This window comes from Geosmithia morbida (assembly GCF_012550715.1).
Source record: "Geosmithia morbida isolate 1262 chromosome Unknown scaffold_3, whole genome shotgun sequence".
Classification (NCBI taxonomy): domain Eukaryota; kingdom Fungi; phylum Ascomycota; class Sordariomycetes; order Hypocreales; family Bionectriaceae; genus Geosmithia; species Geosmithia morbida.
This window is the reverse complement of record NW_023336190.1, coordinates 231775-256729: the sequence shown is the minus strand read 5'-3', so window position 1 is coordinate 256729 and position 24955 is coordinate 231775. Positions and strand designations below refer to the sequence as shown.

The following is a 24955-nucleotide window of genomic DNA, read 5'->3' as shown; positions in this document are numbered from 1 at the left end:
GGGGGGGGGATGGATTGATCCCGGAAAATAAAGAACGAGGCAGAAGAAGGAAATCACTGCTTAGCGCTGAGAACTTCCTGGACAACCTTGAGAACGTGGGGATGAGAAGCAGCCGGGGCAGCAACTACACCCTTGTTGTTGGCGAGAGTCCTGCCGACGCCAAAATCGAGCCTCTTGCCGTGGATGTCGGTGACCTGGCCGCCGGCCTCGCGGACGATGAGGTCGCCGGCGGCGTGGTCCCAGATCTTCTCCTGGTAGGTGGCGCTGACGGGCAGGCGGAGGTAGATGTCGCCTGCGCCGCGGGCGATGGAGCCATACTTGGCCTGGCTGTCCATCCGGACGGAGGGCTTGGTGATGCCGAGCTTGGCGGCGATGGCGGCCTGGTCGCCGTGTGCGGAGTGGCCGGCCTCGACGGACTCGCAGAAGGTGGCGTCGGGCAGGGCGACGTCGGTGCGCATGGCGATGGGGGAGGCGGGGGCGAGGGCGCCGGCGGTGAGGCGGCGGCTGGTAGCACCCCGGCCGAGGACGGCGGAGAAGAGGACGCCGTGACCGTCGGTGTCGGTCTGGTCGGCGCCGATGTCGACGGTGAGGGGCGCCCCGTCGTCGACTGGCAGGTTGGGGCAGCCGAGGACGCCGACCTTCATGTCGGCGTCCTCCATGAGGCCGAGGCACACGGCGTACTGGCCGCCGCGGAGGAAGCCCTTGGTGCCGTCGATGGGGTCGATGGCCCAGATGCGGCCCGTCGACCCGCCCTGGCTGCTGCCCCCGTCCAGCAGGTCGAGCATCTCGTCGACATCGCGGATGGGCCCGCCCAGGAGGGCCTCGCCCTCGGCGTCGGACAGGCTCGTCGAGCGCACGAGGTCCCAGATGGTCGCCTTGAGCTCGTCGTCGCCGCGCAGCTGGGCCGCCTCCTCCTCGGCCACGATGGCGTCGGAAGGGAAGTTGTGGCGGAGCGCCGCGATGATGAGCGCCTGAGCACCAAAGTCGCCAATCGTCACCGGCGACTTGTCGTTCTTGTCGACCGTGCCCTTGGCCTTCTCGTGGAAGACGCGCTTGGTCAGGATGGCGGCGCGCTGCACCGCCAGCTGGGCGATCTGGAGCTCACGGGCGTACGGGCCGTCGGCGGACATGGTGCTAGCGGTCGTTTCTAAGATGAGGAGTGGGGGGCGGGGGAGGGGAGGGTGCGTGAAGGGTCTGATAGCGATGAGGGGTGATGATGCAGTGAGCGGGTCGTGGTGTTTTCGAGTATAGTAGCAGTAGTAGTTGAATAGAGTGGCAGAGAGAGAGTGGCAGAGAGAGAGAGGTAGAGAGAGAGAGAGAGAGAGAGAGAGCAGATTGTTGTCAAGGATGGACAAGTTTGAGCTACTCGTAGTGGGGTTGGTTGGCCCCGTCGTTTCTGCAATATCTACGAATGCTAAGCCGTCTGTCTGTCTTATGGAGTATTACTACTACTGTATTCCGTAGTTGAGTACATGTGCGTGACGCGTACAGGCAAGCGGGTGATATGACTACCGAGTATTACCTGCAGTGGTAGAGTGAGTAGAGCAACGTGATACTAAATAAGTCTAGTACCAGTGATAGTGCATATCGACTCTGTAAAGACCCCAAACCTATATGCCTATGGGCCATCGTCATCATCTTTCTTGTAACATCGTGATGTAATCATCATCGCCTACCAACTTTCACTTCTTGGTATAGGGTGACCGTGACCTGCCGCTGTAATATAAAATGTATAGATTAGTAATGTGGCAGGAACGTATCATGCCCCTCCAACGCCCGCGCTCCAAGTTTCGACGCAAATTACACATACGCCGACAATACCAGTCAGTATTACTCGTAGTCTGTAGACTTGTAACGGATTAGTGCTGGACCCTTGCATGTTTCAGACCCCGCCTCGGATTTGTCGGTGGCTCTCATTGCGTGCTGCTTGGCGACCTGCCGCAAGGGGAGCTTCTTGTTTTTTTTGTTTGTTTGATCTTGCTACGTATTCGTAAGCTCCCTCCAGGTTAGGACCGAGAATTGATGAAGCTGGTTGGAAGCTCTTCGCTCTCCCTTCTCTCTTCGCCACAAATCTCTTCCTTCACCATTACCCGGCACACGACGTCAGCAGCTGTGCTGCCCAGATTAGACACAGAATGGCCCCCAAGACGACGACAACCAAGGCCTCGACGGCTGGCCCGTCCCCGACCTCGACCGCGACTTCTCCGAAAGCAGCGGCGGCAGCAGCGGCTGCTGCTGATGGTATCCCCGCCGCGACGGTTGAGGAGAACGTGGCCGAACTCCAGGGTCTCGCATCGCAGGCACGGCAGGATGGGAAGTGGACGGGAGAGACGGTGGTGCTGTACCTGCGGTGCGCGTCACTCCTGACCATGCTGGGCGTCTTCTCGACGCTGTCACAGCTGGCCCTGTCGCCCGTGTACGGGTCCATGGCGGCGTCGGTGCATCACCCGCGCGTCGTCAACGCCGCGTGCTTCGTCGGCTGGTCGACCAACGTGTTCCTGCGGCGCACGCTGCGCCGCTTCAGACTGCCCTCGACGACGCAGATGCTCCCCATCGTCGCGGCGTACACGCCCGCGGTGCAGGCGGTGCTGTACGGCTTCAGCGGCACGCTGGGTGCGGCGTACGGGCCCGTCGTCAGCGAGGTCCTGACCCTGTTCCCGCTGACGGTCCTGACGGCCTCGTCTGCCGCCGACCTGCTCGAGGGCCCGCTGCGTCTGGAGCCCGGACGCATGCAGTGGCTCACCGACGCCACCCCCGGCATCGTCTCGTGGCTGCTCGTGCATGTCGTCGAGGGCGTCGCGGCCGAGTGGGTGCCCCGGTATCTCGGCGCGTCCGTCGTGCTCTCCCGCGTCTCGCTCGAGTTCCTGGCTGCCGCCGTCTACGCCGTCCTGTTCCCCTCGGTCTGGCTGGTCCTCGTCCTCCCCGCTGCCGTGCACACCGCCGTCGTCAACCCGCACCTCATGACCTCGGCCGCCACCGCCTCCCTCAATTCGACCCTGATCGCAGACGGATGGGCCCTGATCGACCGCAGGGAGTCGCTGACGGGCTACGTCTCGGTGCTCGAGAGCCTCCAGAGAGGGTTCCGCGTCATGCGCTGCGATCACAGCCTGCTCGGCGGGCAGTGGATCATGCCCGGTGCCGTCCACGTCGCCGAGCCCATCTATGCTGTCTTTGCTATGCTCGAGGCCGTCAGGCTCGTCGAGTCGTCCGCCAGACTGGCTGACGAGGATGCCAGTGCTCTCGTCGTGTAAGTGCTGACCATCCATCTCTCTCACCTCTGCTGTACACGTGTGTGTACGGCATGCGACAGACACCCAGACTGACATACCACCTCCGCAGTGGCCTCGGGATCGGAACGACGCCTTCGGCCCTGGTGGCCCACGGTATCGACACCACCGTCGTCGAGATCGACCCCGTCGTCTACGAGTTTGCCTCGCGGTACTTTGATCTGCGGGAGAACAATGCGGTCGTGCTCTCCGACGCTGTCGGCTACACGGCCGGCCTCGTCGAGGTCGGCAAGAAGTTTGACTACATCGTCCACGACGTCTTTACTGGAGGCGCCGAGCCCGCCGACCTGTTCACCCTCGAATTCCTCCAGGGCCTGAGTGATCTGCTCAACCCCGACGGAGTCATTGCCATCGTGAGTATGCTACCGAAGACCGTGCGTGAACACGCGCATGCCATGCCACGCCGACAGCTGACAAGAGACGGTGAAAAGAACTATGCAGGAGACCTGAGCCTCCCGACCCCCCGGATCATCGTCCGCACCATCACCCGCGTCTTCCCGACCTGCCGCATCTTCCGGGAGAGCCCCGCAGAGGAGGGCCTGGCCGCGGGCGACACCGACTTCACAAACATGGTCATCTTCTGTACGAAGACGGCGACCGACGGAGAGCTGCGCTTCCGCCGCGCCACAGAGGCGGACTACCTGGAGAGCCACTCGCGCAGGATGTTCCTCGAGCCGCAGCACGAAGTGCGCCTGCTCGACTTCCTCGCGGACAGGGGTGACGAGGGCGACGCCAACGCCGGTGTCCGCAAGGGAAAGAAGGGCAAGAAGGCTGAGGGCGCTGGCATCTTGCGACGCGGGGAGACGGAGAAGATTGCCAAGTGGAATACCGCCTCGGCGATTGGGCACTGGGCCATCATGCGGACCGTGCTACCTGATCAGGTGTGGGAGCTCTGGTGATGAAGGGGTGAAGGGGGGGGGGGGTGGTGGACCTGAATGTCCATCGTCCAACTTTCGGTTCTTCCATGAAGGGGGGGGGGATCGGTAGTACTGTATTACGGCGTGATTTATCGACTCTTATATACTGCACATGCTTTGTATGAGCATGGGGGTGTCACTGTCTGGAGCCATGAATATTACCTATTGCATCGGACAGACGAATCTATTAGTCGCCGGAACATGGCTCATCACATGATTTCTTCTCGAACCGGACATATGAGTACTCGTACATCTCTATCTATGATCCATCGCAGTACGTACTAGTGGAAACAAACCAGCAAGATCAGGCTCGCGAAAAAAAAAGAGAAGAAGAAAGGGAAAGAGAAGAGGGAAGAAGGGAAAAGACCCTCCCCCCCCCCTTCCCCCCCCACTTTAGAAAAAAGAACAAGGTGAAAGCAAAAAAAGTCAAGTATCCTGAAACGCGGACAGTGAAACCGACTTCTCCATTCCTTAGGCTTCAGCTCTCCTCCCCGCCGTCAGCTCGTTGGATCAGGGATCGGGAACTCTGAGAGATTCCCACCCGTCGGTGTCGAGACCTGTGACTGCTGACAACGGAAGATGGCACGCAGGGAATAGATTCCTTCTTGTCTGCGAGTATCATCACGAAAGTACTCGCACTCCCGTGCAACGTCGTATTATTACAACATTAATCCCGGACGCATGGATTGTTCCCATATACGACGTGCAGATTGTTCATCTTGGCTCGAACTCCTCTTAACGAGCAATATGACATGACCCCGTCTGGGTATTGCTGATGACTATTACCACAAGTATTGGTATATGATGTATATCAATATAATATATTACTATATATGCATATATATATATATATATATATATATATATACATGTGTATATATATGTATACATATATAGTAACCTTGTACCCTAGTTTGAAAACTCAGATGGACAAGGACATATTCATACCCGTATTTGTTCTTGTGGATAGTATTCACCCATCCCATGAACCGCTGTCGAAATTGCACGGGACTCGAGAAGGTGACGAGATCCAATTCTTCAGCGACCCGCTCTCGCTCTTTGGAGAGGAAGGGCAGACCACCCCGGCTCTCTCGCCGAAGTCGCCAGAACCCCCCTCACCGTTGCCAAGAACCCCCCGATGCAAGGGTCCGACAAGCCGAGTTTCAAGGAACCTCGTACCCGGCCACGACAAGTCCCTCATGCGACCAATCAGGCATGGTAGGAACACCCGTATTGCTGGTCATTGCGGAGTACGGAGTATTAGCAGTGTTATGATACCCCAAGGACTTGCGTGGTTTGAGAGGGCAAGAAAGCTCGGTGATAATACAGCCAGCCCTCCATTGCTGTACGGTATTATGGCATACCTCTCTCTCCCTCTCCCTCTCTCCCTCTCTCTCCCCTTCTCCCTCTCGCATTCTCGTCGCAGATATGACGGGGACTTGTACATGTATCTATTCTATAGTAGTCTTAATCGGTCATGCTTGTAGTAAGTAACACAGATACTTCTACTTGTACTCTGTAGCTATTATTGAGAGAGATGTTGTGCCCTGGCTGACCACCCCCCCCCTTCTCTACCGTCTCGACTCTGTCGTGTGCCATGATGCCTTCACCCTCCTCCACCTTCTCCTCCTCTTCCTCCTCTTCCTCCTTTCCTAAACTTTGACCGTTTCGTCTCGCGCGATTGTGTTGCCAGCTGTGGTTGTTGTGTATTCCCGCCTCAACTCAACCCATCATGTTCCTTTCTTGAGCTGGACTCTCTCTTTTATCATATTTTCTTTCCTATCGTTCAGGGTTTTTTTTTTTTTTTTTTCCATCTTCTTACGCTGGGGAGGGGGACGTCGTGATAACTTTCTTTGCTTGTGTGTCCTGTCTGCAAGAACAAAACCCATTGATTGGGGTTTGTTCTCGTTGTTCTCATCCTTCTCCGCAACTTATTTCTCGTCGCTCGTTCTCAGCTGTCAAGAGAGAGAAGAGAGCCGTTGCTGCCAATCATGGCGGACGGCTCCCAGCCCTTGATCGCAGCCTTTTCCTTGTGAGTTCCTCCGGATGAGTACGCCCAGAAGGGGAGGGCATCTTTGCCTCTGAGCTCAAACCGTTGTTCTCTTGCCGTCCTGCTAACGATTGGGAAAAACCACCCTTGCCAGTGGCATCGTCGCCATCGCTGCCGGCGCAAATGGCGGTTTCCTCCTCTTCAAGCATCATGACCTGCCCATCTCGCAGGATGGCTCGAGGCTGGCCCTCCTCATCTTCCTCTTCTCCGCGACCCTGTGGGCCATCCTCGACTTTGCCGCCCTCCAGGCGACCACCGCCGTCGCATGCCAGGTGACCGTCGTCTTCGAGAGCATATTCGACCAGCTCGCACGCGTCGCCCTCATCCAGGCCCTCGTATGGAGCCTCGTAGGCCTCGGGACCCCCGCCGAGGAGAAGTCCCTGAAGGCCCTCATCCTCCCCCAGGTCGTCCTCGCCCTCCGGTTCATCCTCGGCGCCGTCTTCGTCGGCTTCCAGACATCCCAGACCAGCCCCGTATGCGTCTCCTCGACGTCCCAGGTGACGCTGGGAATCGCCGTCATCGTCGTCGACATCCTCTTGGCCTTGTTCTTCCTCGAGAGGTTCCTCGTCAACTACAGGGTCGCGTCTAAGCAGAACCAGAACCAGAGCAACCTCTTGCTTCTCCCCATCGTCGGCCTCGGAGTCTGGACAGCTGTAAGCACCTCTTCCCTCCTTCTCTCGTCCTGCCTCGTCCGACTTCACCCGCACAATCTCATCTCCGTGCGATGCTGACGGATGCTCCAACAGCTGAGCGCTCCCATGCTGCTGGGGATGCAGTCGCTGGCCGTTGTCCTTCGAACTGCTCTACCCGCCATCGGCGTGCTGATACTTGTTGGTAGGTTCCGATCAGGCCCTTCGCCACGTCGTGAGAGAGACAGAGAGAGACGGTGGCTAATAGAGAGCGGGGGAGAACAGTCATCCTTGCCCTCTGCAGGAAGCCCTTCGAACCCGCCCCTCGAGATGCGAAGCCCGAGACGGCGACAATTCCCAGAGACTGGGTCCCCCGCGAGTACCGCATGTCTGGCTTCGCGAGCCCTCGCCAACAGCAGATGGGCAACTTTGTCGACGTCACCCAGGGTCAGACCGTCTCCCGGTCGGCCATCGCCAAGTCCCTTCCAGCGAAGAGGGATGCCGATTCCAGGTCCACCACTTCTGCGAGGTCCTCCAGGAGCAAGCGCAAGGCCAACAAGTTCAAGAAGGGGGGGAGCCAGAGGCCCATCATCTCCGGCCCCATCCTCAGAGAGGATCTGTCCACCTCTATCGGTAGGATTCCGATAGTCAAGCTGGAGACGGCCAGGGAGAACGACAGGAAGGAGCGTGAGATGCGCAGCAAGCGCCTGAACCACATCGCCGCCTCAGCCTCCGCTTCGATTCCGGAGGGCTCGAGCGAGCGCACCCTGATGGCGGGCTCACGTCAGGCTCCCCCCGCCGATATCACGGCTGGCCGCAATCTTGCGTCCAGGTTTTCCACAGCCGCCACGTCCGGTGCACAGCTCTCTCCCGCCATGGAGAACGTCCGACAGAGGTCGCCGCGAAACTCCCCCCAGGTGCAGGGCCGGGACCACCAGATCGTCTTCTCCCCGCTGAGGACGGACCTGTCGATCAACAACGTCATCGTCTCCAGCATCGAGAAGCCGGAGCGTCTGGCGCGTCCCGACACTTGGGAGCTTTTTGGCATCCGGAACCCGGACGTGGACATGAAGGTGCCCGTGACGGACGGTCCCGCCACGCGCTACGACTATTCGGCTATGCGGTACGATACGAAGTCTCCCAGTCTGCTCAGCCAGATGACCCCGTCTCCGTCATCCGACAGCTCGCGTGGTGGCAGTCCCGGGAGCCACGGGCGGTCCAGCTCGTCCTCGAGGAGGAAAGATACACGACACGCCGATGCCATGTTCATCGATCCCAGCACCCCGCCTCCCATCCCCGAGGGGCTCAGCAAGCAGCGCCGCGGCATCGTCCCGCCCTTTCAGGCATCGAACGACACCAGGTTCGTCTTCCCGAAACCCCGGGCCCCGCAGAGCCCCAATTCCCGGAGCTATCTGGACCCCATCACTCCCAACTCCATAGCCTCGAACAAGCCTGTCAAGGAGTCGCCCACCCTCCCTGCGGGAGATGAGAGGAGGCTCAGCGTGGTGCCCCCCATGAAGCCTGTCGTCTACAAGCACAGGTACAACAACACGGTACCGGCCGTTCCCATGAAGAACCTGCCCCCAATCTCCCCCGGGTTCGAGGCTATCCTTCGCGAATCAGTCATACACAGGCCCCGGCCCATCCCCAGGACGCCGGAAACGGCATTCCTGGGACACTCTCACGTGCCGTCGCAGAAGGATCTCGCGACGTCCGTCTCGTACGAGTCCTTGCGGGCAAAGAGGATGCTCCTGCAGAAGACGGCCCCCGGAAGCCCCAGCAACCTGCCGCCCCTGCCGCCTATGCCCCAGCTCAGCGATAGCAGGCCCAGGCCGAACGACACCGTCAGCATGACGTTTTCCGAGAAGATGGATCTCCTCGTCGCGGACGTCATGAGCGTAGCATCCTCGTCCTCCCGGGCTACCAGGCGCCGGTCCAGCTCGGTGCCCGATGCTCCCCTGTGGGCGGCGCAGAGGGGCAAGCCTGCTGGCCCCATGTCCGCCGTCAACTCGTCCCTGATCGACGACATGGACTACCTTACCAATAGGTCGACAATGACCTCGGTGCAGACCCGGAGCATCCTCGGCCTCGCTGATCCGGGCGACGAGAGCAGGCCACAGCCAGCCCCCAGGCCCGAGTCCGGGGTGTCCGGCGGCGGCACCGCTACCGAGCAGGAGCCCGGACCTCCGCTGACCGAGCCTTCGCTACCCGAGACTTCGATGATCAAACCTTGGGAGCCTGAGGAAGTCACCCAGGAAGCCCCCCGGGGCAGGGCTGCTGCTCCGCCCGCGGACGATGACTACGCGAGCATCAGCAGTGCTTACTCTCCCGAGCCCATGCCGAGTGCTTCCGACCCCTGCTCCGTGGCGCCTCTGAGGATGCCTTCCAGCAGCAGCAACAGCTCGAGACGCTCACGGCCCGAGCAAGTGCAGGCCGAGCAGCCGCCGGCGTGGTCGCCGGACGACGACTTGGACTCGGACGATGAGACGCTCAACACTTCGGTTGCTAGCACCCCGCTCCACGACTCGCCGGCCCAGCTCTCCAGCAAGCCGCGCGTCAACAGGGAGGAGGGGAAACCGAGCGAGGGCGGCTGGCAGTTCCGCATGGCCCAAGAGCCCTCGACCTTCTCCGCACGCAACAGGTCACCGGGATCGCGACGCGGACCCCCCCCGAGACCCCTGTCGCTGAACCAGCCGAGCAGGCTGATCGTGGTCGAGGCCGAGCCGTCGCCTCTGGAGTCGCCCACGCATGCGCTCGACGTCCTAGAGATCCAGCTCCACCAGATGGAAAGGAACAGCACCGTGGCCTCCCCCCTGGACGACAGCCAGAGGATGAATCTCCTCGCCGACCTCGAGCAGGAGATTGGAGTGCAGGAGAGCCACTGGAACAAGATTCGCAAGACCATCTTCAGCCGTGACTCCATCTCCACGGTCGCCGCGTCGCCGCAGGGACCCCGCGTGCAGGAGAACAGCAGCTTCTCCAAGCGATGGGCCGAACTGGCCAAACTGAATGATCACCGCTCGCTGTCTCCCCTGCCGCCTTCCACGAACAGGGACCGGGCTTCGCTCATCAGGGACGAGCTCTCCTACGGAAACATCGGTAGCGCCAGGAACAGCACCGTCTCTCGTCTGAGCGCCTCTGGCAGTCTGATGAGCTTCCTGACCGTCTCCCGCCCGGTGACGATGGTGCAGGGCGGCGGCAGCCCTACGCCCCCGGACTCGGAAGGGTCCGAGGTTGAGGACACAGCCATGCCCGCCATCCACGGCGACCTCCCCATCCTGCAGCCCACAGTCTACGAGCCTCCGCTGCTGTGGCACGTTGAGGCCCCCTCGCCCGTCGCTCCGATGGATGAACCGCAGCTGTGGTCCCTCAGGGGCAAGCCCTCTTCCGTCCTGCCGGAGGACCTGTCAGACCTCCCTGCCCCCAAGGCTTCCGTCAAGAGGCCAGCCCCCGAGGGCCTGAAGATTTCGAGCTCGCAGCTTTGGTGCGACGAGAGGCCCCGGAAGAGGTTCACCTCCTGGAAGGGCCTCTGGAGATCCACCTGCTTTGTCAAGGCCGAGTCCCCCGTCCTTGCGCCGTCCACCCCCACGCAGCGCCCCAAGTCGGCGCAGAGGCCCACGAGGAAGAGCAAGCGCATCACCATGCTGCCCGATATCCCCGAGAGCCCCAAGCCTCTCCCCGGCAAGAAGGGCGAGCTCGGCATCTTCGAGTTCCCCTGGGGAGAGAGGTCGGGCACGGGCATCTATGTGCCCCCTGTGACTGCCGGTCTTGGTCTCGGCGTCATGCCGGGCACCATGATGACGGGCGGTTCCATCCTGAGGCCCCTGAACCCGGTCCCCACCATGCCTGTGACTGACGCGTCCGCGCTGTCGTTCTTCGAGAACTTTGACGATGAGGATGACGGCGACAACTTTTCCGACTTTGACATGAGCGAGGAGGTCTACGGGGAAGCTGACGAGGAGGACTACGGGGAGGGAGAAGACGAGGACGATAGTGACGACTTCGACGAGGACACCATCTGGGAGATCGCCAGTCTCCTGAAGCGCGACGCCACTGCCGTAGGCGAGTGTACGAGTCGACGCACAAGCTCAGTCTGCTCCTCCCCGACAACGATTGGGAGCTACGAGAGCACCAGCTTTGACAACGAGGGTAACCCTCGTGACAGCGACATCATCCCTCGCGGTGCTGTCGTCTACAGCGACGAGGAGGGAGATTTTGGCGCCGCCGAGAAGCCGGAAACCTGGCCTCTGTGGGAGCCGAGATACGATGCCCCCCCCCCGGCTGGCAAGGGTCTGCCTCAACCCGACGACGTCAACTGGAGCATGTATCTAGGCACTGCCGACGCTCCTAGGCGCCGCCAGAGGGCTCCAGTCTCTTCGCCGCCTCCTCCCATCCCTGCAGGTAAGGAGGTGTCGCTATGGTCTGCTGCTCCCGCTCCTCCTGCCGCTAACCAGTCCCTCCTCTGGGAGAAGCTGGAGGTCCTCTCGAGGAAGTATGAGGAGGAGAAAAAGGCTCCCAACTCTCGAGCCGGTCCCCTATGGAACGCGGCTCACGATGAGATCCAGGAAGTCAGGGGTCTCCCGCAGCCGGAGAAGATAATTTGGGAGTCGTATCTTTCTGCTGCCGCCCCCGTGCTTGCCAGACGCGTGCCAAAGACTCACTTCCTGGCATCGCTTTCTCCGGTGGGCAGGAGTGGCAAGCCTCATCTCTGGACCGCTACCTCTCTGCCTGCTCTTCCTAGGCCTTCTCTTCTCACACAGAGCGCCACAAAGCCTGGGGCTAGTATGTGGGAGGCAGGGAACTTCCAGGTCCAGGTCGCCGGCAAAGGCCTCCCCCAGCCTAACGAGGCGACCTGGGAGCTATACCTCTCTACAGCCCCTGCTGCTCCCAACACCAGGCACATATCAGAGACCCCCCTTCGAGCACCCCCTCCTTCGGTAGGCGCGCTCTGGGCTGCTACGCCTCTGTCTCTACCTAGGCAATCCCCTCTCTGGCAGCAGCAGCAGCCGCGAGGTCCCAAAACCCTCAAGCCCAAGGCTAGCCTGTGGCAAGCAGGACGTGATGCCGTCCAAAAGGTCAAGGGTCTCCCTCAGCCCAACGAGGAGACCTGGGAGCTGTACCTCTACATCTCCAGCCTCACCCCTTTCTCCAAGCGCGCGTCGAGCCGACTGAGGACTCTTGAGCCCCTGTCAATCGACAGCCAGACAAGCCTCTGGACTGCTCCTCACCGCTCTGCCCCTAGGCAGTACCTTGCTCGTCAGACTCCCCGCAAGCCTCAGGCAAACATGTGGCAGGCAGGTCGCGTTGCCGTCAAGGAGTCCAAGGGCCTCCCGCAGCCTAGCAGGACGACCTGGAGCCTGTACCTCACTACGGCCCCCCCTGCTTCTGCACATGTGCCAAAGAAGTCAGGGGCTCTCGAGCCTCTGTCATTCACTGATAGCCCGACGAGCCTCTGGGTTGCAGCTCCCCGTGGTCTGTCCAGGCAGTCTCTCCTTTGGGAGCGCGCCCGGGAGACCCTCCAGGAGGCTGAGCCCGATGCTGCATGCAGCAAGCCTCTGGCCACTCTTTGGGAGGCCACTCATGATGTTGTGGAGGCCAAGGGTCTCCAGCAACCTAACGAGGCGACATGGAGCTTGTACCTCTCCACAGCTTCTCCCTTCGTCAAGTGTGGGTCCAGGAGACCCGAGGCTCTTGAGCTCCCGCCATTTGCCGACAAGTCAAGCCTCTGGGCTCCTTCTCAGTCGCTGCCTACGCAGTCTCTTCTTCTGTGGAGTCAGAAGGCTGAGGAGCCTGGGAAGCAGGCTGAGGAGGTCACTTCTGCGGTCATCAAGCCCGGGGCTAGCCTATGGCAGGCTGCTCTTGGTCTTGTCCAGGAGGCCAAGGGCCTTGTTCAGCCTAACGAGGCGACCTGGAACCTGTACCTTGCTACGGCTCCTGCCACGTCTGCCAAGCGTTCGCCGAACAGGGCGAAAACTCCTGAGCCCCGGGCAGTTGACGTCAAGTCGAGCCTCTGGGCTCCTACTACTCCTACTACCATGTCTCTCCCCAAGCTGTGGGAAGCGCCTTGGGCGTCTGCCAAGCGTCAGCTGGGGTCAGATTCCAGCCTCTGGCAAGCAGCCGCCGCCACTCAGTCCTCATATGGTCTTGAGCAGCCCAACGAAGCGACCTGGGGGTTGTACCTGTCCACGGCTCCTGCTGCCACTTCTGCTGAGCGTCCATCCTTGAGGGCTCTCGAGCCCCTTGCCATTGACAGCAAGTCGAGCCTGTGGACTGCCACTCTCCCTCTTGCGCGATCCGCATCCAAACTCTGGGGGCTCTCTTCGACCAGCGAGACTCAGCCTTCGCTTAGCAAGCTTGATTCCAGCCTCTGGAAGGAAGACAGCGTCGCTGCCAACTTCAGGGGTCTTCCCCAGCCTGACGAGGCCACCTGGGGACTGTACCTTGCCACAGCCCCTGCTACGTCTGCCAAGCGTTCAGTGAAGAATCTTGAGTCCCCGTTGCCATTCAACAGCAAGTCGAGCCTCTGGGCCGCTCCCGCTGCTGCTCGTGCTTCTGCATCCAAGCTGTGGGCTCTTCCGTCCTCTTCCGTCGACCCTCAGCCCGCGCCCATCTCTGGTCTCTGGCAGGAGGGCAATGCCACCGTCCCCTCTTACGGACTTGCTCCGCTCGACGAAGCGACTTGGGGACTGTACCTCTCCACAGCTCCTGCTACTCATGTCGCCTCTATCAAGCAGTCACCCAAGACTCCGGATCCTGTGTCTTTTGATGCAAAGTCAGGCCTCTGGACTGCTCCTGCTGCTGTTTCCTCCTCAGCATCCAAACTATGGGAGCTCCCCTGCTCGTCCGTGGAGGCACTTTCTCAGCCCGAGCCCAGGGCAAATCTCTGGCAGAAAGAACATGCCGCCATTCGATCTCACGGTCTTGCCCAGCCCGACGAGGCAACCTGGGGGTCGTACCTTTCCGCAGCCGCTGGTGTTCCTGCCGGGAGGGCATCGGAGAGGCAGGTGAGGGCTGAGCTCCCGTCGATCGACAGCACCAGCCTCTGGACTGCGTCTGTATCTGCTCCTGTCGTCGCTCCTGCTCCCCCTTCTGGGAAGAGCCCCCTTCCCTCCTCGTCGCCTGCCAAGTTCGGTCTCTGGCAGGAAGACTGCGCCATCTCCACCTCCCACGGCCTTGCCCAGCCCAACGAGGCTACCTGGAGCCTGTACCTCGCTACAGCCCCCAGCACCTCTCCCAAGCGTGCCCTGAGGACGCTCGAGCCCCTGCCGCTCGACAGCGAGTCTAGCCTCTGGGCTGCCCCCGTGCCCGTCGCTGCATCTGACTCCAGGCTGTGGGCTCTTCCCTCTTCTTCCAGCGAGTGCACTGCCTCGCCCGTCAAGCCTCAGCCCGGGCCTGCCTCCAACCTCTGGCGGGAAGACCGTGCTGTTACCCCTTCCCACGGCCTGGCTCAACCTGACGACACGACTTGGGACTCGTACCTCTTCACGACCTCGGGTGTGCCTACCAGGCGACCGCCCAAGAGGCAACCGAGCAGCCTCGAGCTTCCGTCCGTTGACAGTACCGGTCTCTGGGACGCCATCTCTGCCTCTCCTCTCGGGCAGCCGGAGCAGATCCCCCTGCCTTCCTCGCCCACTACCTCTACCCTCTGGAAGAGGAAACACCACCGCTCCTCTTCCTCTCACGGCCTCCCCCAGCCAGACACCACAACCTGGACTTCCTACCTCGAGGACGGAGAGGCCACCGCTTCGGCGACCGTCCACACGCCGAGCAGGTCTAGATCTTCGTCTGCAGCCTCCTCGCTCGCTCCCCTGTCCCTGAGCAATTCTCGGAGCAACGCCAATGGCCGTCTGTGGACTTACTCTGGCCCTTACAATCCTCCCCAGACTCCGTCTAGGAGGCCTCTTCTGTGGCGACACTCGTATACTTTTCTCATGAAGCTGTAATTTTTTTTCTGATGTCTTTCCCCCCCCTTACTTCTTTCTTTCCATGACAGACTTGTGCTGTCTCCACGATTCTTCCTTTGTCATACATCTTATATACCTTGTTCAAAATATATAGCATAGTGGTCATATCCAACCCCGTTTTAATCATGCTGTCGTCTGATGGTACTCTAAGTCTTGATTTGCCTCCGGTGAGCCTTCTGGGGGGCTCTCTTCGCTTCGCTCGCAGCATCTCTCGACGGTTTATATGAGTATTGCAATGGTTTAGAAAATATAAAACTCGTCAACCCCTGTTGGTCCCACCAAAAAAAAAAAGAAACAGCTTCAGCCTGACGGTATGAAGTCTTACTGTCATAGAAAATCTACTCCTATATTAGGTAAGCGGGACTGGACCATAAAACCGTCGAGTCCGGCGCCACGATCGTAGGAATGAACAAGAACTTGACACCACACTGCACTTTGCCTACCTTTGACGTATGTGGACGTGTTAGTGGTACTCATTCTCGAATCTTATCTCCAATGCCTTTGTCTTGCTTGTGATAATCTTTATACTTCCTTGAACCTTGACTGAATCTTTCTTAATCTTGATAATCTCCTGATGTCATTCTTAGATGTGGCTTGATGTGACTTGATATGACTTGGTGGCTTGACACTTCCCTGACTGGCCTTTGTCCTTTGTCAGCACTTGACAAGAAAAGAGACGAGCATCCCTCTTTTTGTGTGGCACTACGACTATGCCGTTACTCAGTAAACCTCATCACTTACCTCGCTACTCTCCCCTCCTAAGCAGACTCGTCATCTAACAGTTATCTTGGCTCTACTCTATAGCTAATTACAGCGATGATAGGGCTACTTGTGAGTCAACGCCCGGAGCAGTTCGTCCCTGGTGCTCTCCATGACATGGTCGACCTCATCCGCACCATAAAACGCCTCGTTATAGCATACACTGAAAGTGAGTTTCCCCCGGAAGGTCCACAGATACATCTGGAAATCCCCAGTCATCATCGTGGAACTCACCCAAAAGTCAGCGATCTCCCAATCACCGTATCGGCACTGGAGATAATCATCAACGACCCCCATGCTGGATAGCGATGGCGTGCTGCTGGGCGGCACGCCGCCACTTTCGAGAATCTGCCGAGAAATGGCCATGTAGGGAGCGAGGTAGCCGAAGTCATTATCGGCAAAGGAGAAAGGGGCCTGGTACTGCTTGTGCAGGGACTGGCTGAGAGCATCAAAAGTGCTATCCTTGTCCAGGTCAGAAGCCAGGCACAAGGCAGTCTGAAGAGATCCGACCGAGTGCTTGTGCGGGATGAAGGAGGACGGAAAATGACGGCGCAGATCGATGGTGGTGAACTGGACGTAGGATGAGCCGTCTTCGCCGGCTTCTGTCTGAAGCTTCTGCAACCAGGGGCATTCGAGTCAGTATGAAACGGCAAGTCAAGAATTGTTGGAATCAAAACCCTCACCTGCGTCGTCAAAGCGAGGGCAGCATGCCAAGCCGATGTGACACTGACCCCCCGTCTCTTGCATGCACTGATGATCAAAGAACTCGTCGCCTCGTCCACCTCAAGATCCCTGTGGACCGGTCTCTGGGGTGTCATCCCAAAGTCAACACCAGGCAGCCGAATCGGCTTTTCCTGCTGCAAGATCCGCTGGAAGACAGACTGGGCATCGGCAAAGTGTCTCTCTGATGGAGTCGCCGGGATCCCCAACCAGTCGTCGTACGGCTTGGAGAGATTTAGCGGTTCGGACGTATCCCGCTTCCGGGGGCCGTTCGCGGGCAGACTTTTCATGGCCGTTAACAGGGCATGGTACAGGTACAGCATCCCGCGCCCGTCGATGAGAGTGTGCGGGGATTGGAGCAGAAGCTGGTTCGTCCCTCGCACATAGTGAAGTGTGACGTGAAACTGGCTCTTCAAGGCAGAGAAGAGCTCATCTGCCGTCGTCCCTTGGTGGACCTTGAAGCTCCTCTGCAGCCATTCAGCCGTGTCGATCTCTTCGCGGACAGCAATCTCTCGCGAGGCAGCATCCACGACGGCACCGATGCACGGGAAGTCCTGCGCTACAACCTCCCAGGCTTGGCGGACAGAGTCCTGGATGTTGACATGGCCGTTGCGAGTCTGGATCGTCACGCTGCAGCCAATCATCCAGTGTACCGGGGCGCCTTCGGGAGATGCCAGGCTTTGGTAGAATGACTCCATGGAGCCCAGTCGACGGCGCCAGACGCCATCTCGGTTACTCCAGGGGTAGTTTTCGGTAGAAGCTGAAATGGTCGGGGCAAGCTTTTCTGCGGCGCCGGTTGTTGGGCCTGGCACGTTGGCGCCGATTGCTTCTGGCGCCATATTCAACTGATTTTGGATTGAAAGAGCACAATAGCTGGGAAAGTTGTGATGATGGAGGTCAAGTATAGCACGCATGCTATATACATGTAGCAATATAAGTATGAGGACTGTGCACGCATGCAATATGCAGGCATTACCAGCCGCGTCCACCTTTACAAGGGACCAATGAATGAATGGCTGTTCTGCAAGCCGTCGGTAAAGGGGCCGAACGTACATGCCCGAAACTGAAAAGGCACCGAGTAGAGCTGGAGTGGCCCGAAGCCGACATTGCGTTCTAGCAAGGCATCCTAACAAGGCAGAATCTATTAAACAGATGGAAGGCAGACTAAGAGGATACGAGGTGACGATTATACATCGCCGAGAGATCTAGTGTCAGACGATGGGCCGGTCTGGTAAGAGTGTAAGATTTGGAGATGAGTGACAAGGTGTGACGAGCGAATAGATAGTCTACAAGAAACGACAATATGAAGTAGATGTGGCGTTATCGATGATTGATGTTCTTCCTCAAGGACGTATGTTCTTCGGGTCTCTCCATACTACGGCCTCCGGTGGCACCAACGTTCGCCTCCCCGTCAATGGTGCAGATGGTGGATAATGGCACTCACACTTGGCCTGGAATCGAGATGGTTGATCAATACCTTTCATGGCATCCTGCTTGTAGAGTCAATGTCTGTTAAATTTCAGAGTAACATCTCCGTTGCTCCCGCGCAAACGACCTCAAACACCCCCCACTCTAACCACAAGCTTCTGCCCCCGAACCTGTCCCGCCTTCAACATCTCAAGCCCTTGAATAACCCCCTTCCATCCACCGGGCACCTCACGAACAGGATGACACCTCAGCCGTCCCCCATCCACCAAAGCCTGAACCTCGAGCGCCCACCGCGCGCCCAGATCAAACTTCGACCGGTCCTCATCACGGTGATAGACGGCACCGAGCTTCACCTCGCGGCCCATAACCACGTACGTCATGGGCATGTCCATCTTGACAGCCTTCCTGGTCCTCCACTCGTCGGGCGCGTGTTCAAGAGAAGCATACCTCGCTCCCGCGCGACCAAGAGCGGTAAAGCAGCACTTCACCGACTCTGGCGTGGTGATGCAGTCGATTGCCGCGCGGATGGAACCCTTTGTCGCGTCGCGAATTGTCTCTCCGCACGTCGGGGAGGAGTATGGTGTCGTAGATGCGGCCCCGTATTTCTTCACAAGAGCCGCAGAAGCCGGGGAGCATGTCGCGATGGGGTCGTAGCCGGCACTGGAAGCACATCAGTCTATGCATTCCCCTCTCCAAGCTGGGAATGCACATACCTCGATAGCAACTGGCACGCCATGGTACCGGTAGCCGTAGCACCACCGTATACCAGAACAGGCACGCGGGTTCCGTCAGCCCGCAACGGGGCGGGTTTCGACGGCGTGCCCGTGAGCAGGAGCGAGTCCTCCACGGCCAACGCCACAGTCGCCCATCCTACTCCTCCCAGCGCGGCGCCCTCGAGGTCAGTCCACGAATCCGGCACCCTCACAAGGAGACGCCTGTCCTGGATGAGATATTCGGCAAACGCCCCCGAGTCCGGGTTTCCGGGGTTCGATCCATGCATCGGTCCGCAAACGCGCATTCCGATGCAATCCCCGTCGACCGCGGGGCCAGCAGCGACGATGACGCCCATGAAGTCGCATCCCATGACGGCGTTAGGTACAGGATGATAATCAGCCATCTTGTAGTCGGTGGGGTTCAGCGCGACGGCCGAGACCCGGACCAGGACTTCGTGGGCATCTCTGATTTGCGGCATTGGCTGGTCCCGCGAGACCACCGGCGGGCCTCCGCCATTTGGCGACTGTACGAGGGCTGTGATTGTTGTTCCTCTGGCCATTTTCGTCAAGTTGCTGAAGCTCGCCTACTGGTGTCGGGGACCATTACCTCTAGGTCTCTCTCTCGTTTTATTGTCATCTTCAATCCCGGTTTCGCGCGGGTCATGAATTCAGCATTTCCCCCATACGCAGGGTCTTTTTGGTAAGCCACCGAAACTATCACGAATCGGTTATTGATAGATTATGCATGTCGTCATCTTGGGATTCGGACACTCATCGTAAGCTTCCGAATGCATGTACATGTATCCAACTCCCGACTCCGATCCGAACTGGGCCCGGCTTACCCGGCGGACGCGGACGGCCCCCGAGTGAGGAGAAAGTTTCCGAATTTGGGGTCCGATAACCTTCGGAGCATTCCGAGAGGGATGCCGAACCGTGCGACCTTACTGCAGAAGCTTTGGTATCTTCCACACGTCGGGCCGGGGTACCTAGAAGGGTGGGTAAGACAAGTTCGTTCACTTTGTGTAAGTGCCATGCATGCAGGATCACAAAGAATCCTCGCATCATGTTGTTCTAGACTTGACCAAGTCCAAGTCACCCCATTTGTATCACTTCTCACTCGCTGCATATTCATCCCCCCCACGTCCGGTAAAGCTATGACTGGAGAAAGGCCCAGTTGATATAGCCCATCCAAAGTACAGAATCTCAAGAAGTGCTGTTCAACTTGTAATTCTCTTTCATCAGGTAGTTACGACAAAAAAAAAAAAAAAGAGCCAAGGCCTTCAAGAAAGCATGACCTCTTTTACTCTCTCGGCGGGCTTGCCCAGCAACTTTACCGACTTTGGCGGCAGCGTCGCCAGCGCCATCTCTCCATACATTCCGGATGCCATCAAGTCCACCATTTCGTCGTCCAAGATGCCACAGGAAATGGCACACAACTGGAACTGGGCAGCGTATTCTTCACTGCTCGTCGCAAGCATATACGTGCTTGACTGGGGGGCGAAATCGCGTCGCGACAAGAGACTTCGCGATTTCGGCTCCCCGCCTCCTCTTGTTCCGTTCAGGGCCCCATTTGGTGAGTTTTTCATACCTGGATAGACGTCGTTTTTTTTTCCGTCGCTAATGTACTTGACGGCAGGCATTGATTTGGCCGTATATTCACTCTACAGGTTCTTCAAGTTCACCTTCTTTGAACTAGTCAACAGTTGGCTCGAGGCTGCTCCTGGGCGGACAGTTGAGATGCGCATGTTTGGGACTGGTCTCATCTTTACTGATGAGCCTGCCAATATCAAGGCCATCATGTCTACAGAGGTATCATCTGCACAGATAGGAAACAGCAGAGTACATGAGCTAATTTTTCACGGTGTAATAGTGGTCTAGCTTTGGAAGAGGTGAAGTCACTAAGCGTATCTGGGGGGACATGCTTGGGGAGACGCAAATCTTTGTTGGTCAGTCAGTCGACAGGTCAGTCGACAAGTCAGTCAAATAATCGATTTGACTAATCATTGTGCGCGATAGTTGACGGAGAACATTGGCATAAGAGCAAGGAGCGTATCAAGGGCCATGTACGTGCATATGCAGCATTGTGACTGCGGAAACACTCTGGCTAACGACGCGAGGAACAGGTCATGAAGATGCGCCCGACCGATCTCGAGATAACCGAGAAGCACACGCAGCAGCTCTTTAAGCGGTTCGACGAAGGAGGCCCCATAGAGGTCTACGATGTGTCCGACCGGTACCAACTCGACGTCGTCTCGGAGGTCTTCTTCGGCGAGTCGGCCAACTCCCTCACCGGACACCACCCCTTCAGGGGTCCCATGGCGACACTGCACCCCATAAACACGGCGCGCATGCTCTTCGGGAGGAACGCGTACTACGTCAAGGACAGATACCTTGCGCCCAAGGCGCTGAAGGAGCTGAACGACTACACCTCGGGGATTGTGGATCGGGCATATGCAAGGGACCTGTCGGAGAAGTCGCCCGAAGACTACGGCATGCTTGACGACCTTGTTAGCCAAAATAAGAGTGTCGAGGTGAGTCATCATTTCCAAAGAATGGATGGGATTCATTCTAACAGAAGGTCGCAGGATATCAAAGACTCCATCATGACCATCATGCTTGGTGGAAAGGTGACTTGGGCCCAGTCAAGACGTTGTGCAAGATTTCCAGCTAAATATTGCAGGACCCCTCGGCAATCCTAGTCTCATGGGCCATATTCCTCATGGGAAAGTATCCCAACATTATGAAGAAGATGCAAGCCGATGTCGCGAGAGTGTAAGTACTTGATTGCCTACCCATCACCATCACTTACACCGCCCCGTGCTTACCATACCAGATGCGGCGACGAGCTGCCTTCAGCATCCGACCTTAGGGAGATGACTTACATCCGCCATGTCATCAACGAGACATTTCGACTATACCACCCTCGTAAGTTCAATCTCATAATCAATGAAAAGAAGAAAAGAAAACCATACTAAGTACCATGGACAGTTGGCATGAATGTCAGAATGGCCCTCAAAGACGCCACCCTGCCAACCGGAGGAGGCAAAACCGGCAAAGACCCCGTCGCAGTCCCCAAAGACACCACAATCAGTAGGTTCCTCCTCTGCTCTGCCTTCTACCCCTGCTTACATGGCCAAAACAAAGTCTACTCTCTGGGCGGTCTCCAGCGTCGCAAGGACATTTACGGCGAAGACGCGCTCGAGTTCCGACCTGAGAGGTGGGAGGGAGCCAGCGTCAATCGCTGGCACTTTATCCCGTACAACCAGTGAGTCTTGAATCTCGATACTCGAATTTGTCTGGGAAAAAGCTAACCTGGCCGGTGAAACAGCGGTCCCCGTCACTGCTTGGGTCAGAAGTTTGGTCAGCAGCAGATGGAGTATGTCCTGGCTAGAATCTGTCAGGAGTATCGGGAGATTCGGATCCCTGCTGGACAGCCTGAGCAGCAGATTCGCATTGAGCTGAACCTCAAGATGGCGCATCCGTGCATGTGTGAGTTTGTCAGGGAGAAGAAGGGGAGCTGAAGTGTGTAGTTGAACTGTGGTCGCCTGCTCCGCTGGACTTGATGGGATTCATTATATGGGAAGAAGCTTTTCAGTCAAGTCGTAGTCTGTAGTTTTTTGTCAATTGATCATCTTTGATATCTTTGCCTACACGTATACACGCATGGATCGCAGTTTGGTGGGACGATTCAAGTTTGTCTTGTTATGGACCTTGCCAATCAATCACCATCCTATGCCACTTACAAACACTTCTTAGGATCCCAACATAGCTTCAGCTTTGAGTATCTGCAATGATCACACCATGATATCAACTTCATATTCTTCATTGACTACCAAAGAGACCGAGTGAGTGCAAGTCAACAATCCAAACCTCCTACCCAGAAGCAAGCGGAACACGGCTCCGACTCTCCCCCATCTTGACTGTCCACCTGCCAGCCCACTCCCGTCGAACCCCGACACGCACATTAACCTCCTTCACCGGCGGCGACAGGGTAGCAAGATCCGCATGATTCAGAGCCGGATCCTTCTCCCAAGCACCACCCTCAGGCGTCAAATCAGCCCTCATGGCAATCAGCGCAACGATGATGAGGATCTCCGTGGCAGCAAACTGTCTAGCGGGACACAGATACGGCGCAGCACCCCACGGGACAAACCCGCTAGCGAACGATGCAGGTTTCTCGCCTTCCCTGGGCATAAACCTGTATGGATCAAACTGCAGAGCCGTGGGACCCCATATGCCCGTCTCGCTGTGGATAACGTTCCCGGGCACCTGCAGGTAATTGCCCTCTCTGAGGAGGTACTTGTCGTCAAGCAGGGTATCTGAGAGGACCTTGCGGAAGCTGGGATTGACGTGGCGAGTCCTCTGCGTCTCCTGTAGCACCGAGAGCACGAGCGGACACTGGGACTTGAGCGCCGCGACGTCGAGTGCAAACTCGCCCTCTGCCGTCTTGACGACGGCGTGTCGCATGAGCTCTTCTCTCACCTCATCGAGGATCTCGGGGCGGGAGAAAAGTTCCCACAGAGTCCAGTACAGCGTCGGGGCTGAGTTGCTGAAGGAGGCGATGGTGAAGATGGCGGCCTGCTTGGCCTTGTCGGTGCTGGATATGCCGGCCTCCGAGAGGACGCGCTGGTGTTCCTTCATGAGAAAGGAGCTCTCTTCGGGGATCTTCTTACAGTACTTGATGTATGACTTGAAGACCTTTTCTCGTGCCGCGTATCCCTTTTTCGTCACGTCCAGCCAGCCGACTAGATGCGCGGTGAGATATGTCATCCATTTCCTTCCTATCGTCAGTGCTGTGACCGTATTTGGGGATTGAATGGGAAGGCTTACCAGTACGAGCTCTCGACTTCTCGATCGAGAAATGGGTGGTCTTCTCCGTAGACGGCGCAGCTTGTTGCTTGAACAACAGCGTGCCTAGCCCACGACAGCAAAGGTGCCTTCTCCCCAGAGGACAGCAAGTCATCGATGTCGACTAAGACTCTCTTGCCCATTCGTAGACTGAGGTCGTCGAGGTGACGCCCTGGAGCTAGACACATCTTGACCGACTGGCTCAGATCATCGGGCAGACTGCCGCCAAAGATCTCATACGCTGCATCAGAGGCATCGCCGTACTTTCGTGCGACGAGCTGGAGAAAGGGACGGAAGGAGAGCGCCCTCGATTTCTTTTGAATGAAGGGCAGTAGACGGCTGGTAGCACTGATGTACACTTTGAAGTTGAAGCATCCCAGCGTGTAAATCTCGGCCTCGATGGAGTTGCTGGAGATTGATTAGATAAACTGGAGATTGTTTTGTTTTGGAACTCGGTTTCACGTACCTCGTCGTTCTGTAGTATGTTGGCCCTTGGCTCATCAGCCCCAGAACGTGTCCGATGAGTGGGAATCTCGAACGTATGCGGATCGGTTCATTGGGATCATCTCCTGTGTTGTAAAAGAAATCTGCGGCATATGCCAGCAGGATCAAGCCGGTGATGCCATACAGAAGCTCGCGAAGCATTGTGCAGTATCAACAGAAAGAAATTCAACAGAAAGAAATGAAGGCTTTACTGGACTCGTGGGACTGTCTGTATTGCAATGTGTGGAAACCCTTTGGGTGCCGGCAGCGACAAGTAACCATGACGACTTGCTCAGGTATGCACGCGCGCCCGGGAACAGGCTGTATACCCATCAGCTTGAAATACTGTCAGATTCGATCAGAAAGTCAGATCTCGCATCTCATTGATCCCGAGTGTAGATGGAACGATACGTCTCGTCCATCCGGAGTCTAGAATCTTACACTGGCGGGGGCACGAGCATATGCCGCTTCAGGCTAATCGTGTAATATCAAAGGTGGCCGATAGTTAGGAAGCCGACTTCAGGTCAGAGAAAGACGGCACCTGTATGCATATGCAAGTACGGGTAATACAGACATCCCACTTCCAAGGCGTTTGCTAGCAATCCATGCGGGAGAGTGGATAGTATGGTGCATGCCGGTGGATGACGCGGCTTGCGTCCATTCTTACCCAAGGTTCGAATCCTTCCTTCAATACCATGCGGGACCGTCTCGTGTAGGTCTCACTCGGACTCCATGTCAAGCAAGGTGATGAGACGGCATCGTCACCGGACCACGCGCCCGTGCCACTCTTGGCCCCCAGGGTCCAAAGGTCCTCCTTCCTGCATGCCTGCTTGTCCTAGGAATAGCCAGACACGGCCGATCCTGCCAGATCGAGGAGATAGGTCAGCAAATACTAATGAACTTGAGGGTTTAGGGCTGCTACCCCTCCCTCTCCTCTCCGTGCCTCCTTTCCATACAACCTTGGAGGACTCCGGACGTTGTTAGTTATCCCTTGAATGTTTACCTTCACTGCGCCGCATCAAAACATATCAATATAATCTTACATGCTTTAATGTAACTGCATACTCTTCTCACCCGCTGACATACGCAGCGCTCCGTATCACCCTTTTCCTTGGACCGTCGGCGCTACATATACCCACCCAGCCAATCATGCTCTC

At 57.7% G+C, this 24955-nt stretch overlaps 8 protein-coding genes across 8 annotated transcripts; 4 read left to right on the top strand and 4 right to left on the bottom strand.

Moving 5' to 3' along the window:
- Positions 1-53: 53 nt before the first annotated feature.
- Positions 54-1130, bottom strand: GMORB2_5025 (3'(2'), 5'-bisphosphate nucleotidase; the record flags this gene model as incomplete). The annotated part of the gene is made up of 1 exon (XM_035466999.1): positions 54-1130. One exon carries the CDS (start codon positions 1128-1130, stop codon positions 54-56), a length of 1077 nt encoding a protein of 358 aa, XP_035323011.1.
- Positions 1131-2135: 1005 nt separating this feature from the next.
- On the top strand, positions 2136-4186 carry GMORB2_5024 (Spermidine synthase; the record flags this gene model as incomplete). The annotated part of the gene is made up of 2 exons (XM_035466998.1): positions 2136-3247; positions 3340-4186. 2 exons carry the CDS (start codon positions 2136-2138, stop codon positions 4184-4186), a joined length of 1959 nt encoding a protein of 652 aa, XP_035323010.1.
- Positions 4187-6195: 2009 nt separating this feature from the next.
- GMORB2_5023 (uncharacterized protein) lies at positions 6196-14826 on the top strand (the record flags this gene model as incomplete). Its single annotated transcript, XM_035466997.1, has 9 exons — positions 6196-6236; positions 6349-6907; positions 7001-7088; positions 7169-8006; positions 8067-9246; positions 9316-10431; positions 10477-11820; positions 11914-13319; positions 13395-14826. The coding sequence occupies 9 exons, from the start codon at positions 6196-6198 to the stop codon at positions 14824-14826; spliced, it is 8004 nt and encodes a 2667-aa protein (XP_035323009.1).
- Positions 14827-15672: 846 nt separating this feature from the next.
- GMORB2_5022 (uncharacterized protein) lies at positions 15673-17165 on the bottom strand (the record flags this gene model as incomplete). The annotated part of the gene is made up of 2 exons (XM_035466996.1): positions 15673-16221; positions 16290-17165. 2 exons carry the CDS (start codon positions 17163-17165, stop codon positions 15673-15675), a joined length of 1425 nt encoding a protein of 474 aa, XP_035323008.1.
- Positions 17166-17882: 717 nt separating this feature from the next.
- GMORB2_5021 (NADPH:quinone reductase or related Zn-dependent oxidoreductase) lies at positions 17883-19027 on the bottom strand (the record flags this gene model as incomplete). The annotated part of the gene is made up of 2 exons (XM_035466995.1): positions 17883-18414; positions 18468-19027. 2 exons carry the CDS (start codon positions 19025-19027, stop codon positions 17883-17885), a joined length of 1092 nt encoding a protein of 363 aa, XP_035323007.1.
- Positions 19028-19757: 730 nt separating this feature from the next.
- Positions 19758-21243, top strand: GMORB2_5020 (Cytochrome p450; the record flags this gene model as incomplete). The annotated part of the gene is made up of 7 exons (XM_035466994.1): positions 19758-20040; positions 20104-20276; positions 20338-20413; positions 20484-20530; positions 20591-20998; positions 21053-21094; positions 21148-21243. 7 exons carry the CDS (start codon positions 19758-19760, stop codon positions 21241-21243), a joined length of 1125 nt encoding a protein of 374 aa, XP_035323006.1.
- Positions 21244-21472: 229 nt separating this feature from the next.
- On the top strand, positions 21473-21736 carry GMORB2_5019 (Cytochrome p450; the record flags this gene model as incomplete). The annotated part of the gene is made up of 1 exon (XM_035466993.1): positions 21473-21736. One exon carries the CDS (start codon positions 21473-21475, stop codon positions 21734-21736), a length of 264 nt encoding a protein of 87 aa, XP_035323005.1.
- A 604-nt stretch (positions 21737-22340) lies between these two features.
- GMORB2_5018 (Cytochrome P450) lies at positions 22341-23960 on the bottom strand (the record flags this gene model as incomplete). The annotated part of the gene is made up of 3 exons (XM_035466992.1): positions 22341-23244; positions 23298-23723; positions 23782-23960. The coding sequence occupies 3 exons, from the start codon at positions 23958-23960 to the stop codon at positions 22341-22343; spliced, it is 1509 nt and encodes a 502-aa protein (XP_035323004.1).
- Positions 23961-24955: the final 995 nt, after the last annotated feature.